This window comes from Eumetopias jubatus, unplaced genomic scaffold (genome assembly GCF_037043125.1).
Source record: "Eumetopias jubatus isolate StellerSeaLion01/CBP00866 unplaced genomic scaffold, mEumJub1_p1.0 scaffold_14, whole genome shotgun sequence".
In the NCBI taxonomy this organism is placed as follows: Eukaryota; Metazoa; Chordata; class Mammalia; order Carnivora; family Otariidae; genus Eumetopias; species Eumetopias jubatus.
The window spans coordinates 56,609,406-56,629,147 of record NW_028274820.1 but is presented as its reverse complement, the minus strand read 5'-3'; the positions used below and the strand labels follow the sequence as shown (position 1 = coordinate 56,629,147).

Here is a 19,742-nt window from a genome sequence, read left to right as displayed (position 1 = left end):
TGCTCCAGGCTCAATCTTATACTTTCCCTGATCTAGTCCTAGAATCAACCATTTCTTCCAGGAGTCCTGGGTCTTTAATGGTACTTAGAGGCCAAGATCTGAGCTTTGAATTTTCTCATTGTGTTGTTAGGTCTTTGCTCCCAAGCCCTTTCATGAGCATTGCTAGGAAATATATACTATAGACATACATTTACATCAATACATATTTCTGTATATGTATTAGAAACTATGAGTTTACACTGATAACCTCCAGTTCGATCCCAAGACCACAGAATTTATTTTCCTCTTGTATTTCTAACTTCCTCCTTTGATAGTGAGAAGCTGGGTTCCCAGTATTCATACTTATTTTGAGCAATTCCCTTGTATTAGCCAGTTTCTCATTGTGGCCACTGACTTCTCGTCTATGCAAAGACCAACATGTGTAAGGACTCTGCTGGGATCAAAGATCTAAAATAATGCCAGTGGTGGCTGAAGCTTAAATAAGAGTGGGCATGGTGCTGTGTGAAAGTGGAGAGGTAGGCAAGGCCAGATCCCCCAGTTGAGATCATCTAGGTGGAGTGCTCATGAGACAATGGGAGACTAGGGCTGAGGAATGCAGAATTCAGTAGTGATCAGTTAGGGCAGGGGTAGGTGGAAATCAGGAATGGGGTCACAGGAAGGAAACTTCTAATTTCAAAATGGCACAGTAAAAATAGTTCTGCCCCCCTTTCCTCTTGAAAATCATCTTAAAGAGAAAACAAGTAAAAACATCATCTTCGATTATACTAGGAGATAACCATAATCTCAAACCACAATTTGTGAGGACTGAATGCACATGGAGGAATAGTAAATTACTTAGAAGAGAGGAGGAAGGTCCCATTCCTGAAAGGTGCACCCTGATGTCCCTAGAGAAGTCTGAGAAAGCCTCAGAAATTAAGAGCCACCAGTTACCATAGAAGGGTAGACTGAAAATCTCTATGTGGTTCAGTTAGAATCTAGCTCCATAAATCCACCCAGTTAGGCAGCTATCCCCACCTGATGGGAGATAGGTTTTTTTCCTTGGAAAAAAAAAGGGTGGGGTGGGGTGGGGACAAGAGAGGCTTCGAGTCCAGGACATCAAGTACAGAGGGGAAGTTATGGTACTGACAATGCAAGCTACGTTTATTGAATGGTGAAGTACAGTCCTCTTTGCCTAAAGTCTAGAAATTCTGCAGCCAGCCTTAGAGTCCCCTTTTTTCCAACTTGCCCTATGCACCCAAGGTGTAGGGGTTTGGAAGATTAGTTTTTTGAGAATCAAACATCCCTGAAAAGTATCTATAGATCTGATGGATTCCCAACAAAAATAGGTGGCCATTCACTCATCATATGATGAAGCTCACTGATAATTAGGCCCACCTTTGGACACACAAATTATCAACTTATACAGTGTCTCATTTTAAATATAAATGTGCAATAAAAACTTAAATATATATTGATAAAAAAATAAATGTAAATGTGCAGCCAGGGACCAGAAAAGAGCAAACAGAAAAAATAAACAGACACACACTAAGTGTAGAGAAAATGTTAAAGAAACTAAAGTATCTCCAGAGAGGATAACATGAAACAATAACAATGCTATATGAAATAATTATTTTTAAAAAAATATTCTTAGAAATTAAACATGGGTAGTGGAAACAAATTCAATGGATGGTTGGAAGATAAAATCAGAGAATCCCCTGCAAGAATTGAACAAACCAGATCCTGAACCCGTATTATAGCTGTTATTAAGGGTCAGATGAACAGTCCTAAAGAGGGAAGGGAAGGAAAGGAAACGGAGGGGGTCAGCATCTTGTGATACTTTTAAGGACTAAGTTTCAATCCTAATAAAGACCAGAGGCTTAAAGCTCTGGAAAGGAAAATCTTTCTAGTTAGTAACATTTCAGTTTCCCAGCACAAACTTTTAAATTTTTATTTCTCCCAAAGTAGTTTGAATAGCCTTGCGAAGGAGGAAGTTAGGAAGATGAAAGTAAATTCAAGCTTTTAGAAGTCTTTTGAGGCAAATATAAGAGGAATATTTAAAGGATTTAGCACACGTTGAAGGATGCAACCTGAAAACGTCTCTTCATATTACCAACTTTTTGGGACTTAGTTTGGTGCCATGTCGGAGTGGATTGAATTTTCTGCCATTGTTGGGGTATATTATTTTTTTTTAAAGATTTTATTTATTTATTCATGAGAGACAGAGAGAGGGAGAGAGAAGCAGAGGGAGAAGCAGGCTCCCCGCTGAGCAGGGAGCCCGATGCCGGACTCGATCCCAGGCCTGGGATCATGACCTGAGCCAAAGGCAGACGCTTAACCATCTGAGCCACCCAGGCGCCCCTGTTGGGGTATGTTAAAGGTGTCACCCTTAAAAAGCAAAATTTCTGGGGCACCTGGGTGGCTCATTCGGTTAAGTGTCCAACTCGATTTTGGCTCAGGTCATCATCTCAGGTTGTGGGATCGAGCCCCAAGTTGGGTTCTGAGCTGGGCATGGAGACTGCTTAAGATTCTCTCCCCCTCTCTCTGCCCCTCCCCTTCTCTCCCTTTTTTTTTTTTTTTTTTTTAAAGGCAGCATTTCCTTCAAATACTCCTTTATCCTGGTCTAGGCAGCAAATCTCAATTTTTAGCTGTTAATAGTCTATAAGGCAAAAGGAATATAGACTGCTTGGTTAATAATTGTTTATTACATGGTTCATTTTTGTGATTCAAAATTTCCTATAAGATTGTATGTCAGGTTTTTGAAACCTCGGTCACAATTTTAATTAAGTACTGTTTTTTATAGCAACATTTTTTTCCAAGCCATTAAACTTTCAGGTTCAAGTTGTGATTTTTAAAAAAGTATAAACACTGCTGTGTCATCAAAATAGTGTCAATGCAAAGGATGGAACATTAACATATCCCATGTTAGAAGAAAACAGAGCCCTTTATATGAAGGACAGGAATTTTGTGGGGGGAAAAAAAGGAATAGAAAAAATACTTTCCGGGGTGTCCGACTTTTGGTTTTGGCTTGGGTCAGGATCTCGGAGTCTGGGGATAGAGCCCTGCCTCTAGCTCCATGCTTGACAGAGGGTCTGCTCGAGGAGTCTCTCCTTCTGCCCCTCCCCCTGTCAAGTAAATAAATCTTAAAAAAAATACTTGCCAATATATTGTGCCATTATCCTGGCATTGACAATTTCATAGAATATTTCCAAGGCAGAAAATAGGTACTAATGAGTAATTACTGAGATTACTAACACCATCTCCCCTAAAAAAACCCCAAACCCAGGTTTAATCTACATCAAACCTGTCTACATACTTATAACAGTGTGTTTTATCTAGTCAGTTGATACAGCCTAAAGAAAAGGCTAATCCATTTAAAATATTTCAAATAGTGCTGCACATTCCATATGGGAAAGTATTAATATAAGTAAATTGTAATATGACAAATGGATGTTCTTTTCTCCAAAAAAACTGGACATTTTTTTTCCAGTGGAGTACAGAATTGAAAACTCAACATAAAAATGTTCAAGACAGGCAAATCTAGAGACAGAAAGATTTAATGGTCGTCTAGGTCTAGGGTATCTGGGGGATGTAATTGGGTTGGATAATGTCCCCCCAAAATTCATGTCCACTTGGAATTTCAGTATGTGCCCTTATCTGGAAACAGGTTCTTTGCAGATGTCCTTAGTTAAGATAAGGTCATGCTAGATTGGGAGGAGGGTTGGCCAAATCCAATGACTGCTGTCCTTGTCACACCATATGAAGACACAAGGGACGCACAGGAAAGAACATGTGAAGCCAGAGGCAGAGAGTGAAGTGGCACAGTTATGAGTCAATGAAGGCCAAGGACTGCCAGCAGCCACCGGAAGCTAGGGGGGAGGTGGGCAATTTTTGCCTTAGAACTCCAGAAGAAGGCAGCCCTGCCAACACCCTGATTTAGGACTTCTGGCTTCCTGAGCTGTGAAAGAGTAAGTTTCTGTTGTTTTAAGTCACCAACTTTGTGGTAATTCATTACAGGAGCCAAAGGAAACTAATGTGGGGGAAAATGGGGGAGTGAGGGCTAATGAGCATGGGCTTTCTTTCTGTGGTAATAGGAATGTTCCAAAATTGTGATGATGATTGCACAACTCTGTGAATATGTTAAAGACCACTGAATGATACACTTTAAATGGGTGAATTGTGTAATGTGACTTATATTTCAGTAAAGCTGTTACATGCATAAAAAGTCCTAAAAAAAATATATTTTTTAAAAAGATTTATTTTCTAGAGAGCACACGTGCGCGAGCACAGGGGAAAGGGGCAGAGGGAAAAGGAAAGAGTCTTAAGCAGCAGAGGAGCCCCACACGGGGCTTATCTCATAACCCTGAGATCACGACCTGAGCCGAAACCAAGAGTCGGATGCTTAACCTGATTGCGCAATGCAGGCGCCCCTATCATTATGCTTTTTATAATCTCTTTCATTTAAACATTTTTAGGATTTAAGATCATAACCCCCATATAAATAAAGCAATGAAAATTAGAAACACAGCTTCACAAATTTTAAAAACCACTGTCTAATACATTTAAAATGAAGGATGAATAAAACTTAGCAGTCTATTTTAAGTTAAAAAATATTTAATATTATTGGATAAAAACACCGATGGTGACAGCTTTACATGGCTCATTCCATACATTCCATAATGTAAAAGGGCAAAACATTACTAGGAAAGAAATGAGTAGTTGGGTTTGTAGAAGATTTATTGACCAGATAAAAGCAATTAATACGAGATGACAACATTTAACTCAAATTATTACAAAACTTTTAGGGAGATAATTGGGTCAAATCTCTCTGATGTGTCCTGCTAAGGAAAAGAAATGTATCTTTTTAATCCATAAGAAGTTCAAAGTCAACATTGATATTGTGTAACTATCAGTGCTATTCTAGTAACCTAGAAATTTGCTATAAATAGCTTTATCTTTTGTTAATCATTCTTACTATGATTTTATTTTATTTAACAGTGAGGACTGAAGAGGCATAATCATTTTTTAACCACTGGGTAAAAGAGTACTATAAATTAAAGAGGGTGCTAAGCTTGACATTTTGTGTTTAAAAGATGGAATATATTTAATTGGATTGAATATATTTCATGAGGGCTTGGGTACATTTTTAAGCCCAAAATGTGTTTATGAAGTTCTGTGAGAGAATACATGTATGCCTTGACTCACTCTGGCTTGCTTTTAAAATGAAATCAATTTGGCACTATATGGAACAAATGAAGACAAGCAAAATTAGGTGAGACTAAGATGCTTCATCAGAGTTGCCTGTCTTGACTTACAATTCTTACTATTTCTTAGTTCTTGACCGAACAGAAACAAATAGACCTAACTACAGAGCACTTCTATGATGTATGAAAATAGAATCTAGAGCTAAGATGAGACCGCTTCACTGATGAGCCAATCCCCCACTCTGCCATAATTATAGTTACAAATGTGAAATTCATTCAGGAATTCATATTTTCACCAAATGCTTATGATTTTTCAAGTTTTCTTGCTAGATATGTTGTAGTTAAGTGGCCAGCTAATATATGGTCTTTGAATTAAATAAGGAAATTCATATAAAAGAAACACCTATTTTATAGCGATCTTACTTTACTTGAAATTTCCTTTAAAAAAACAAAACACCAAACTAAAACTTTGTAACCAAACTCTTGGAACAAAGCACTGGTGGCCATATTTTTGAGTCTCCGATAAATCTTGAAGTCCATTCACTTTTCATGTTTCAAGTGTTTCTTCATTTGCTCCACAAGTATCAACAACACAAATTAAACAACTTGTTACTGGAAAAGCTCGGACTTTGGAGTTGGCGACCCATTTGTCTGTCTCAGTATTATATTCAAGGATGTGTCCTAATCGACCCACACCTTGAAAACCAGCCAAGACATAAACTATAGAGCCAACTGCTGCACACTTCACTGTTACACCTTTCCATGGCATTGGTGAGACCATCTTCCATTCGTTTAATTTAATATCATAATATTCCACGTTGTCCAGACCACCTTCAAAAGAATAAAATAACATGAACTACAATTAACAATTCTAAGATCTCTTAATGTAATAATTCTTTGCATCTTCCCATCATTTTATTATGAACATTTTCCAAATATGCAAAACAGCTAAGAATCTTACAATGAATGCCCATATATCTACCATCTATTCTTTTTTTTTTTTAAAGATTTTATTTATTTGAGAGAGAAAGAGAGAGCAGGAGAGGGGGGAGGGTCAGAGGGAGAAGCAGACTCCCCGCCAAGCGGGGAGCCCAATGCGGGACTCGATACCAGGACTCTGGGATCACGACCTGAGCTGAAGGCAGTCGCTTAACCAACTGAGCCACCCAGGCGCCCTCTACCATCTATTCTTATTTTTACTTTAACACAATAAAAATTTAACTTAATTGTTACTTGAATCCTGAAATATGTATATTTATTTTTACAAAATTATAAATGTTCTATCTGTTCTGGGAAAGCAAAAAAGTCAGTGGATTTTCCTTCTGATTAACTTTGACTATAATTATTCAAAAGTCTTCTATCTTTCTGCCATTTATCTTTTAGCAGTTTATGGAAAACAGCAATGGCAAGAGACAGGAGAAGGGAAGAAGGTATTTCTTTGTTATACTTAAGTAATGCTTAAAGGTACTGACTAAAATGAAGTTCGTGGACTATAGATTCAGTCCAGATTCTCCATTATTTAAAGAAATAATTTCAGATTTTTTTGATATTGTTTTGGAAGTTTTAATTAATGAAATAAGACATAATACATAAACATCAAGAATACATATTCTGTATTCAAAGATGGTAATAGCTATATGAACATCTAGAAAATCCTAGAGAATTGTTCAAAAACTACTGGAATTAACAAAAGAATTTGTAATTTGACCATGTAGACAATAATCATGGAGAAATCAATAGCATTTCTATATACCTTCTAGCAGATATGAAAAGGGAATGCTTTCATACTTTGTGAAAGTATAAAATGCCAAGAAATCGATTTTATTGAGATTTTTTTTTTTAAAAGACTTGCCCAGAGCTCAAAGGTGAGTTGATTAACTAGTGAGAAAGACTGTGTTCCAGTTAAGAATAGTAAGTTACTTAGAGATGTGAATTTTTTACAGAATTTTTCAGATTTTTTTACTACAAATTATTTAAGGAAATAAAAAGTGAAATTTACATAAACTATAGTTTATGTAAAATAGTAATTTAAAAATATTAATATTTAAAAATTTAAAAATTTAAATTTAAAATTAGTAATTTTAAATAGTTTAAAAATTTAAAAATAGTAATATTGACATTTTTAATGCAATATTTAAAAATGTTAAGGAAACTTTGCCATTCAGGGCCTGTATACAAGTCTTAAAAGTTGTATTTAAAAGTTTGTAAAAATTCAAATGTTTCTGTCACTTAATAGTTAACTAATGTGACACTATTACCCAGAGGGTGTTTGGAAATGTGTGAAGCTGAGACTGTCACAATGACTGATGGCCATTATAGGGATGTTAAATGTACTACAATGTTTCTTAAAATATATTAGTTCTCAGAAACTATAAAAATAAGTATAATAATATATATGATAAATGCTTGTATTTATTTTTTTAAATGCTTGTATTGAGATTTTAAGCAATGTTTCAAAAATTTATGAGAAGGAGGTATCAGCAAACTCACTGGGAAAGCTGAACAGTGAATTAATGTCACATACCCAAGCCATTCTGACCACCTACAGCAAATATCTTGTCTTTTACAAATACCAGTCCATGATTCTTCCTGGCCTCAATCATTGGACACAGCTCAGTCCATCTGAAAAATAAGAAAGCTTTTAGAGTACTTGTTCACAGGAAGTAAAGTACTCATACTACTTTAAAAGAAAGGTCTGTTATCCTAGTTAAGTGCTCATTTAGTACTCACATATGTTCACACCCACACACAAACACACACCTGAAAAGACTAGAAAACAAAAGTTTAATGTGGTTTTGGGTAATTCATTTACAGGTGGGGTAAACGGGGATTTTATTCCTTTCAACTCCGACAGAGTATGAGAAAGAGAGAACATCTGGAGACTAACACATCTTTGGAAGAAATCCATTTCCTAATTCACAGTAACTTGTTAAAATGGTAACAAAAAAGAAAGGGAGGATACTTAAGAAAATATAAAATACTATTATTGTCACATATGGTTTTTTAAAGAATTTTTTTAAAAAAGATTTTATTTGAGAGAGAGAATGAGAGAGAGAGAGAGAGAGCATGAGGAGGAGGGTCAGAAGGAAAAGCAGACTCCCTGCTGAGCAGGAATGCGGGCCTCGATTCGGGACTCCAGGATCATGACCTGAGCCGAAGGCAGTCACTTAACCAACTGAGCCACCCAGGCACCCGTCATATATGGTTTTAATTAATATTTATGTAGGAGTCAAACACAAATTTAACACTGGGCTCTAGCAATCAGCAAATTAGTAGTATCTGTTACTTTTCATATGTCCACCTTCAAATGTACATTTAGAACTTTAGGCAGCACTAGTAACAGAAGTACTGTCATTCTGTCAAATTTAATAACTTATTAGCATGTTGTTTTGTTCATGGCCACTACTATAAATAATGAGATTGAGGAGCACCTGGGTGGCTCAGTTGGTTAAGCGTCTGCCTTCGGCTCAGATCATGATCCCAGGGTCCTAGGATCAAGTCCCACATTGGGCTCCCTGCTCAGCAGGGGGGTCTGCTTCTCCCTCTCCCTCTGCTGCTCTCCCTGCTTGTGCTCTCTCTCTCTGTCAAATAACTAAATAAATAAAATCTTAAAAAAAAATAACAGGAGGGGTGCCTGGGTGGCTCAGTTGGTTGGGCAACTGCCTTTGGCTCAGGTCATGATCCTGGAGTCCCAGGATTGAGTCCCGCATCGGGCTCCCCGCTCAGCGTGGAGTCTGCTTCTCCCTCTGACCCTCCCCCCCTCATGCTCTCTCTCTCTCAAATAAATAAAATCTTTAAAAAAAAAAACAAGACAGAACGTAAATGTGGACACAAGTGTTGAAGAACACTAATTCATAGGTAGCAGCCTCATATACACAGACAAGTGTTATTTTTTTCTGTGAGACTCAATCCCTTCTTTCGCATACAATCCCACACATACGATTGACGTTTGTGATTGTGAAGGTGGTACTGGCACACAGGCTTGTGTCTTAATAGCTAACATAAACCAAAAGCGTCCAAGCAACAAGAAAAGGGTAACCTGACATAAGCGTAACTCTTTAATATAGTTATTTATATCTCTTCTTTCAAATAATTTACTAAATTTAACTTTTCAAAATATAATTAGGACATGATTAACTCTGAAATATTAACTGTTTTGTTGCCTTATATTCATAAAATTGTTTTGTTTTAAAAATCGTTTGGCAGTTGCCACATTCATTTTCAGAGCACTCTGTAAGGTGAGGTGGGCAACATTGTTCCTTCCCCCCCCCGCCCCCGGGGTAAACACACATGCTCTTCCAGGTGAAAAGAGCAGCATTCAGCTCAGAGGTGGGAGCTAGTACTGGCCCTCCACTCCATCTCCATGCAGTGAGCTGCAGACAGTGGCTGTCAAAGTGTATTAAACATAGTATCTGACTTGGAAAAATTCAAAATATATACCCCTTTCTTCTCCACACATGTCCATGATATAAAGTAAGAGCATATTTTTATGTAGGGTGGTCCTTGACTTACAATGGTTCAACTTAGAATTTTCTCACTTTATGATAATGCAAAAGTGAAACACATACAGTAGAAACTGTACTTCACATTTTGAATTTTGATCTTTCCCTGGGCTCGCTAGATGATATTCTCTCATGATGCTGGACAGCAGCAGTGAGCTGCAGTTCCCCGTCAGTCGGGATCACGAGGGTGAAGAACCGATACACTTACAACCGTTCCGTACCCATACAGCCGTTCTGTTTTTCACCTGCAGTACAGTAGTCAATACATTACATGAGGTATTCAATACTTTATTACAAAACAGTTTCTGTGTTAGATGATTTTGCCCAACTGTAGGCTAATGTGAGTGTTCTGAGCATGTTTAAGGTAGGTTAGGCTAAGCTATGACGTTCAGTACATTAGGTGTATTAAGTGCCATTTTCAAGGTAACAGTATTTTCAACTTACAGTGGGTTTATCAGGATGTAACCCCATTGTAAGTGGAGGAAGATCTGTGTAGCTAAGTCTCCTGAAGGTTTAGAGTTAGGAAGTTCCACAAAATATACTTTCTTCTTCCTGTAACTTCACATGCAGAGTATGTAATAGGTGCTTGCTCTCCCCAACCTGGACTTTAGTGTTTAGAAGCTTTTCTTAAAATTCTGACTGCAGAAATTGTGTCATGTCATTTCCATAAGGCTTCAATTCTTAGCTTCCAATTAAACCAGTGTAGTTACAAAACACTTAAGAAAACGGTAAAAATTGGAAAGAATTCTTATAAAAAGTAACTTAGATGGATAGATCACATTAAAAAAAGGAAATCACTGTAGCACATAACTTTTCATTTTGAGATCTGGAAAATTATAGTCACACTAGCTTTTCACTTAGGAAAATCTAAGGGCATTGAAGAGAATATAGAATATTCAAGAGAATATAGAATATTCAAGTTTCATGCATAAGCTCAATATGTACAAAAGAAATGCTAACTTGTGTGAGTTTTGAGATATTCCCCAAACTAAATATATCCACCTAGTTTTAAAAAATATTGAGTTTGCAGAATTCCTTTATACCTTTTCCCTGCTACTATGAATAGAATATATTGATTTACACTCATAGTGCCTGAATAAAGATCTCAAAATTTAGAATCCTGGACTTTATCTAGTATGGGTTCTACTTTAGGAGATTTTTTTAGAAATGAAAAAATAATTAGGAAGCAAGATAATGAGACCAAAGTTTTCCAATTAGTATGCTGTAATACTTTTTGAGCATAACGTGTATGCTCAAAAGCATACACGTTTACTGGGAGGTAAAGTGGAGACTGATATAGGAAGGAAGAGAGTTGGTATACACCCCCCTCTTATAGTTTGGGACAAGATGGGGCAGATAGCTCAAGTGATAGAATGAGATAAGGGGTATCCCCAGAGTGCCCAGGCAAGTACAAAGATACATTTTGAAAAATACTGAGAATTAGTAAATTTGATGATCTCAAAGAGATTTTCTAGTCTCAACAGTTTTTTTAATTTAATTTTTTTATTTTTTTAAAAGATTTTATTTATTTATTTGACAGAGAGACAGACAGCGAGAGAGGGAACACAAGCAGGGGGAGTGGGAGAGGGAGAAGCAGGCTTCCCGCCGAGCAGGGAGCCCGATGTGGGGCTCCATCCCAGGACCCTGAGATCATGACCTGAGCCGAAGGCAGTCTCTTAACCAACTGAGCCACCCAGGTGCCCCTCAACAGTTTTTTCAAAAAAAAGATTTATGTATTTTAGAGGAGAGAGGGAGAGAGAGAACAAGGGGGAGGGGCAGGGGGAGAATCTCCAGCAGACCACCTGCTGAGCGTGGAGCCCAGTGTGAAGCTGGATCTCATGACCCTGAGATTATGACCTGAGCCGAAATCAAGAGTTGGAGGCTTATCCCACTGAGCCACCCAGGCGTCTCTGGTCTCCACACTTTAGCAAAAGGTAAGTCTCAAGATAAGTTGTTTTCAATTCTATTTCTTTTTTTTTTTTTTTTAAAGATTTTATTTATTTGAGAGAGAGAGAAAAAGCGAGAGAAGGAACACAGGCAGGGGGAATGGGAGAGGGAGAAGCAGGCTTCCTGCTGAGCAGGGAGCCCGATGCAGGGCTTGATCCCAGGACCCCAAGATCATGACCTGAGCCGAAGGCAGACGCTTAACGACTGAGCCACCCAGGCGCCCCTTCAATTCTATTTCTAACACTGGTAACCAGTTGAACAAAGAAATGAGAAAAGAACATCGTAACTACAGTTTTATTTAGGAGAGGAGTTCTTTATATTTTAAATCCTTTAAAAATAGGTGGGAAGCATAAATAATTGCACATGGTTAATCATATTTTATAATTCTTACTTTTCATTAAAAAAAAATAGCTGGAGTGGAAGACTTCTATGTTTTGTAATCTGGCAATATTTCCTAAATATCAAACTTGAGCATAAGACTTGGTGCAGCTTTTTGGCATAACATTTAAGTTGAACATATTTACCCAATAATTTGTACTGGTCAAGGAAGAACAATCCTTTCAAATCAATAAATAAGTTTTCTTATCAAATCTCTTTAGATGTTCTGAGTATCAACAAAAGGTCTGACGGGGATATTAAAGTCACTGTACTTATCACCCCCCACCCCTTCAGTAATTGGCACATTACCTTTGGCTACATTGAACAGGTTCCATCACTAATTACAAGGTCAGAAAAACTGGCTATTTATTTCTTTAGGATTTTGCCTTTTATTTTTTATTTTTATTTTTTTTTAAGATTTTATTTATTTGAGAGGGAGAGAAAGCACATAAGAGGGGGGAGGGTCAGAGGGAGAAGCAGACTCCCTGCTGAGCAGGGAGCCCGATGCGGGGCTCAATCCAGGGACTCCAGGATCATGACCCGAGCCGAAGGCAGTCGCCAAACCAACTGAGCCACCCAGGCGCCCCAGGATTTTGCCTTTTAAAAAGCATTTACTTCCCAGATTTAAGAATAATCGTAATGAATAAATATGTATCGAAACATACTTTAGTAAGCATGAACTCAGAATTAAGACATTATACCTAGGGGTATGATTTATTAATGACACAAATCAATATATAATGTTTCCAATTAAAGGCAAATTTACGGGGCACCTGGGTGGCTCAGTCAGTTAAGCGTCTGCCTTTGGCTCAGGTCATGATCCCAGGGTCCTGGGATCGAGCCCTGCATCAGGCTCCCTGCTCAGTGGGGAGCCTGCTTCTCCCTCCCTCTCTGTCTCTCCCCTGGCTTGTGCTTGCTCTCTCTCTCAAATAAATAAATAAAATCTTAAAAAAAAAAAGGCAAAGTCACTACTGACTGTAAATTTCCTCCTTCTCCCCTACATTTCCTGACCTCAAACAAAAATATTTTATGAATTTGATGAATTAGTCAGACTTGTCTCATTCCTAGGCATTTATTGCACAAACAGGAACAGAAAGAGAGGGGCTCCCACAGGGTAAATAAGGTCAAGTCATTTCTTAAAGCACAGAGGAAGGGTCCGGGACATAAACATATCCCGAACCTAGCTCATTCAAAAGAGTACACATTCTTAATACCAGAACTAAATTCTTCTGTTGGGTTCCTTCTACTTTTTGCCATCTTCTTCCTCTGAGCTTACAGAATATAATTAACTGTGAAATAAGACTTTTTTTGTTTTTTTGTTTTATACACAGTGTAGTTTTAATGAGTTATGCATAAGGTTATTCCCATACACTTCTACACATAAGTTTACAAACACATATCTAAATAAAGAAAGAAGTTACTTGAAAGACAAATTATACACAGCATAATTTCACTGAGTTAAGAACAGGTCTATTCCCAGATGATTTTAAAATAAGACTTTTAAATGGATACATACGTTTCTGTGGCAGGATCATAAACCTCACAGGAATTCAGCACTCGCCCAGAAACGTTGTTCCCTAAACTTCCACCACAAACATAGATCAGGCCATTGGCTTCCACCATGCCGTGGCTGCATCGCTGAGTCAGCATGCTGGGCTTCGTGTGCCAGCTTTCAGTTCTCGTGTCGTAGCACTCAAATAAATACAAAGCTGAGTTCCCTGTAAAAGAAAAGGGCTCCATCATGCTTCACTTAGTATATGTGTGAGCTGACGGTAGAGCTGGGTCATTAGTTACTGGAGGGAAGAATTTAAAGTTATAGTCTTTTTTGTTTTTAATATTTTATTTATTTGACAGAGACAAGAGACACAGTGAGAGAGGAACACAAGCAGGGGGAGTGGGAGAGGGAGAAGCAGGCTTCCCGCTGAGCAGGGAGCCTGATATGGGGCTGGATCCCAGGACTCTGGGATCATGACCTGAGCCAAAGGCAGACGCCTAGTGACTGAGCCACCCAGGTGCCCCCAAAGTTGTAGTCTTTTCTAAACTTAACAGTAACAGCAAAATGGAGGAATAGCTTAAGAAAAAGCTAACCCTGTTTGTATGAACCTTAGAAAAATATTTTTAAAAAGGATCTGCTGGAGAGACTTATTTATTGGTAATTGGAAATTGGTTTGATTTCAGAAGAAAAATTAAATAACATTACATATGTCTTCATGCCCAGTTATGCATGATGGGAATTATTCAAACTTTAAATGCTTACAGAGGAGAAAAGCATAACTATTTATAGATGGTAAATCCATACCTTAAACTCCAAAAACTACTATCTGATAATATTCTAAAGTTTATCATTTAACATTCTATAGTAGTCACTGTACCATTAACAAAACTATTTTTCCTGACTACTCTCAGTGGCTGTGTGAGTAAGCCCTGAAGTCATGCTGGCCCATTTTTGACTATACTCTCAAGGTATCACTGTATGTCTCTGGTGTGCTTTGATTACACTTTTTTCCCCCAAAGATTTTATTTATTTATTTGGGAGAGAGAGAGAGTGCACACAAGCACAAGTGGGGGTAGCTGCAGAGAGAGAGGGAGAAGCAGGCTCCCTGCTGAGCAGGGAGCCCTACGTGGGGCTCGAGCCCAGGACCCCGGGATCATGACCTGAGCTGAAAGCAGATGCTTAACTGACTGAGCCACCCAGGTGCCCCTTGATTACACATTTTAACAGCAAAACATATACATCCTGTCTCATTATAGGGGCTCAATAAAGAGTTTTAGAAACGATACTAATAAAGCAACAAGTGCTTTTTTCCTTCTTGAGAAAAAACTTAAAATTTAACCAAATCGTATCTCATCTCCCACTCCTGGAGTTCTTGCTAGTACTTAAAAACAACACCACCCCTAAAATTCTCAGTCACAGTCAAGGTCTACAGAAAGCAAAGTTCAGGGAGTAACAAATGGAAGAAGCAATGGTCCCAATTAACAATAACTTCTTTTTAACTTTTAAAAATATTTTCAATTAGATTCAGTTGGTTGATATGGCAGACATGAGAAACTAAGGTAAAAAACTGACTTAGTAATTGCTGAAGATACAAAGTTACCTACTCTACTTTCTACAAAAAAGTGTTTCTATAGAACAGTTACTTTCTATTATCTTTAGGATTTATTGTATTTGAAATATGCTGTATTAGACATTCTCTAAAAAATGCTTTTGAAGGGGGGGAAGGTCACTTCTTAAGACACATTTTAAAAAATCTTTTCTAATATTCATTTGATATTTTGTGGAAGAGTAAAAACTTAAAACAGATAAATATGATGACCAAAAGTAAAACATTCTTTGGCCTAATATAAAAATCTCAAAGAAAATAAGGAATTAATTAACATTTGAATTCCACACCTTAGGTTTACTTGGTCTTCCTAGTTTTCTTTATAAGCCCATTATTTAGCTAAAGAAATTATTTGAAAAGGTTAAAGCTATTATTAATCTAGTCTGTACCTAGAATATCCACTTAGAAAACTTATTCATTTAGAAAAAGACCACCACTGGACCCTAACAAATTACCCATTGACGAGAAAGATTTTTTACACCCAAAGCCATACCCTGTTCTGCTCAATGAGCATAAAACACCACTACCAGCCATTATATTACATAGTTAAAGAATAAAAGCAAATGAGAAAGATCATTCTTACTTTTGTCAGATACAAAGAAAGAAAAGGTAATAAGGTATTTAAAAGTGTGAATGTAATAAAGAGATTTTAAAGGGTCTATGAGTGAGCCAAACTCTAAAATCTTTAAAGCAAATAATATTATGTATGTAAAACTAATCTAGGGGCGCTGGGTGAGTCAGTCAGTTAAGCGTCTGCTTTCGGCTCAGGTCGTGATCCCAGGGTCCTGGGATCTAGCCACACATCGGGTTCCCGGCTCTGCGGGGAGTTTCCTTCTCTCTCTCTCTCTGCCCCTCCCCTTTCCTTTCCCCCCCTCCCCCGCTTTTTCCTCTCTCTCACAAATAAATACAAATAAAATCTTAAAAAAAATAAAACTAATCTAGATAGAACTAAAATCCAGATGGTGTGAGGAAAAAATGGGACAATTAACATAATTGAGGAAGCTGAAGTTCTTGTAAAAGGATTTTTTTAAGAAAAGTAAGGTAAACCTTCAGGGAAATGGGCTCTAAATGTGACAGATATGTATTTAAATTATCTCAAAAAGACAACACCAACTGTTTATGTAAATATGAAAGCCAAGAAACATTTTTGGTAAAACACCTTCCCCAAAGAAAAATACTGAGTCAGTCCTTACCAACTTCGGAACCTCCAGATGTGTAAATTTTGCCTTCTGCAGCACAAGCAGCAAGGCTGTCTCGAGGCGTTGGAGGGCCCAGTTTGGAATACCAGCTATCCTTCACGACATTATAGCAATCCATTCGTTTTATGGGGAAAAGCTGAGAGCCACCCAAAATGTATACTACATTGTCCCAAAACACACATGCTGCATCTCTTCGTTTTTCAAAGGGGCAGCGGATGTCTGTCCAGCTATAATCCTATAAAAGGAAATGATAGGAAGCGGTCAGTAATGTAAAAATACAATTGATACAGATGAAGCAAAGATATAGTTGAGAAAATACAAAGTATAAGAGTATGTTAATTTGCTGGAGTACATATAACAATGTTTGGCTTGAGACAGGATCTAATTTAATCTTGTGTGATTTTTCAGAATGTTGGTTAGCTGGGGCAGAGGGCAAGAGGAAGATGGTGACTGCTTTGGGTGTTTTCTGGCTCCAGATTAAACTCTAATATATTTGGATGTGTCACTACCACCAGTCTTCTATTCCTTCTGTTATTAAGGATGATAATACAAGAAAATTCTAAAATAAGTAGTTTTATTATTTAGAAAAAAAACTTCTTTCAAACGTAAATAGGGACACCTGGGTAGCTCAGCTGGTTGAGTGCCTGACTCTTGATTTTGGCTCAGGTCATGATCTTGGGGTCGTGGGATGGAGCCCCATGTGGGGCTCTGTGCTCAGCGGGGAGTCTGCTTAAGATTCTCTCTCTCTCTGCCCCTCCCCCTGCTCACATACACTCTCTCAAATAAATAAATAAATCTTTAAAAACAACAACAACAGGGGCGCCTGGGTGGCTCAGTCGGTTGAGTGTCTGCCTTCGGCTCAGGTCATGATCCCAGGGTCCTGGGACTGAGCCCTGCATCGGGCTCCCTGCTCAGCGGGGAGTCTGCTTCTCCCTCTGCCTCTGCCCCTTCCCCCTGCTTGTGCTCTCTCTCTGTCTCGTTCTCAAATAAATTAAAAAAAAATTAAAAAAAGAAAACAAGAAGAACAACAACAAAAAACCCAAATGCAAACATACCCATCCCTTCCCTGCCAGATATATAGAGTGGTTTAAAGAATCATTGGAGGGGCTCCTGGGTGGCTCAGTTGGTTAGGCATGGACTCTTGATTTCAGCTCAGGTCATGATCTTGGGTTGTGGGATCTGGCCTCAAGTATAGCTCCACAGTCAGTGAGGAGATTGCTTGAGATTCTCTCCCTCTGCCCCTCCCCCAGCTCACACACATACATACTCTCTCTCAATCAATAAATATCTAAAAAAAAAAAAAAATCACTGGATAATATAAAGCTTAAACTGCTGTTATCCTACTGATGTCTAAAGCTAGAAGATATTTTGTAGACTTCTGTGATAATAAATTTTTACAAAATATTCAGTTGAGCCAGTTTATTCAGCTGGACTCTTAAGGCTGTGATATTTACTATGAAATACTTGAGTAATCTATTTTGACTAGTCTGCAAACTCACTTTTCTCTTCCCGATGATTAGAAATGAGCATGTATCAGTACTTCATAACAAGGGCTGTTCACAGGTTCATTTAGTTTCCTTACTGTGTCTGGCACATCCAAGGATATATTCTTTTGAATGATCTTTTAGACATGCTACTCTTCAAATTAAAAATAACTGCCCATGTAGGAGCTGGGATTAAAAACACAAACAAAATACATTTTCTTTTAGCTAAATGAACATTTAGGCACTAGGGTATGAAGTTCCAATAAAAAGGGGAAATAATTCCCAAGAGTTTGGTAACAGAATAGTTCTAATTTTCTAGTACTACTCAAGAGTTTGAGTAAGGAATAAATGAGTACTCATATGTACCTGTCATATAGGGCTTAGGCTTCAGATTTAATAATTAAAAATAAACTGCTCTCTTGGAACTATAAGCCCAAAGGAGAAATGATTAGCCAGTGTGTGTGTGTGTGTGTGTGTGTGTGTGTGTGTGTGTGTGTGCGCGCGCGCGCACGCAGTATGTGTGTGTGTACACATGTGGGACAAGAAAGGCACATGCTTCTATCTACTTATAATATGGGCTCTGATTTCCTTAAATATCCTCAAGTTTTTTTTGAATATCCTTAAGTTTTTTTTAATTTTTTTATTAAAATATTTTATTTTATTTATTTGACAGAGATACAGTGAAAGAGGGAACACAAGCAGGGGGAGTGGGAGAGGGAGAAGCAGGCTTCCTGCCCGGCAGGGAGCCTGACGTGGGGCTCGATCCCAGGACCCTGGGATCATGACCTAAGCCGAAGGCAGGCGCTTAACCACTGAGCCACCCCGGTGCCCCTATCCTCAAGTTTTTTAAATCTTTTTCAACTCTCCAAATACCGTCATTGGTTAAAGTACTAGACACTAAATGTTAGACACTAAGTTTGATCAATACTGACTATATTTAATATTCTGCCTAATAGTTTATCTTCTAGGCAGATGAAATGACCTTTGCAAGAATTTTACCTAGAATGCAAGTACGATTTCATTTCAGCTAAAATTTAATGTTTTACATTTGAGCTCATTAAATATACCCGTCAGGTGTTAAATGCACCTGTGTTTGAAAACACCTGGCTTTGGCTGTATCCATGTACGGAGGGAAGCTTTTTTCCCGTGTGTGTGTATGGGTAGATCTCACTGGAAAGTCTAATTTTCCCAATCTATACCTCATCCAAAACAGAATACTAAGAAGGTGATTTGATGTTTGCCCTTTAATAACTGTTATACTGCCTAGGAGATAACATGTGTAGTTGAGGAAACGAGCAGAGAAGGTAAAAATATAGGTGAGAAGTCAGACTTATAAGCTCCATAGATATGAATGCCAGGTCTTATCTTAGTGATGGGACTACTCCCAACGTGGGGCCTGCAGGCAGAGGAAGGGTTGCTTAAGGCTCCCTGAGGTCCTGGGCTACAGGTCAAGCTAGAGGGACATGCAGCTTTTCTGTCAGCAATAAGATAGATACATAGCAGCAGAGTTACAGTGTATGTGTGTGGGCAGAGAATTGTTACTCTAAAAACATAATTTAATTCAGTTGTTTTATTGAGTATCTATTTCATGCAAGGTTCTGTGCTTGGCTGAGGAGAAGATAGGAAAATGGGAAAATTGGATTCCAGCCTGGAAAAGACAAAGGTAGAAGTTTTGACAGATCACCCATCTATGCATCCACACACATACATATTCATGTATAAAGTCCTGTCTTCCCTCGTCCTAGTTAGCCTTTCTTGTCTCTGCTGTGATACACCACATTCTAGACTTTTTTCAAGCTCAAGGTCGAGGGCTCCTTTCCTTTTTGTAGGCTTCCCTGACTGCCTTGTTCTGAATCCCCACCACACTAAAGTCTGGGCTTGATGACTGAGTGTTCCATTACATCTTGTCCTGGGTGATTTTCCACCTGTAGTGCAATGCTACAGGACAGTG

The 19,742-nt window shown here is 38.1% G+C and overlaps 1 protein-coding gene across 4 annotated transcripts in view; it reads right to left on the bottom strand.

Annotated features, from left to right (window-relative positions):
* Positions 1-4,695: 4,695 nt before the first annotated feature.
* Positions 4,696-19,742, bottom strand: part of KLHL7 (kelch like family member 7) — a 64,515-nt gene continuing 49,468 nt past the window's right edge. For all 4 annotated transcript variants that reach the window (XM_028119352.2, XM_028119355.1, XM_028119354.2 and 1 more), the window contains 4 exons: positions 16,302-16,542; positions 13,524-13,725; positions 7,705-7,802; positions 4,696-6,011 (listed from right to left, as the gene is read on the bottom strand). In XM_028119352.2, coding sequence (XP_027975153.1) covers positions 5,728-6,011; positions 7,705-7,802; positions 13,524-13,725; positions 16,302-16,542 — 825 coding nt within the window. In that variant the 3' untranslated portion in view covers positions 4,696-5,727. The remainder of the gene's footprint in view (positions 6,012-7,704; positions 7,803-13,523; positions 13,726-16,301; positions 16,543-19,742) is intronic.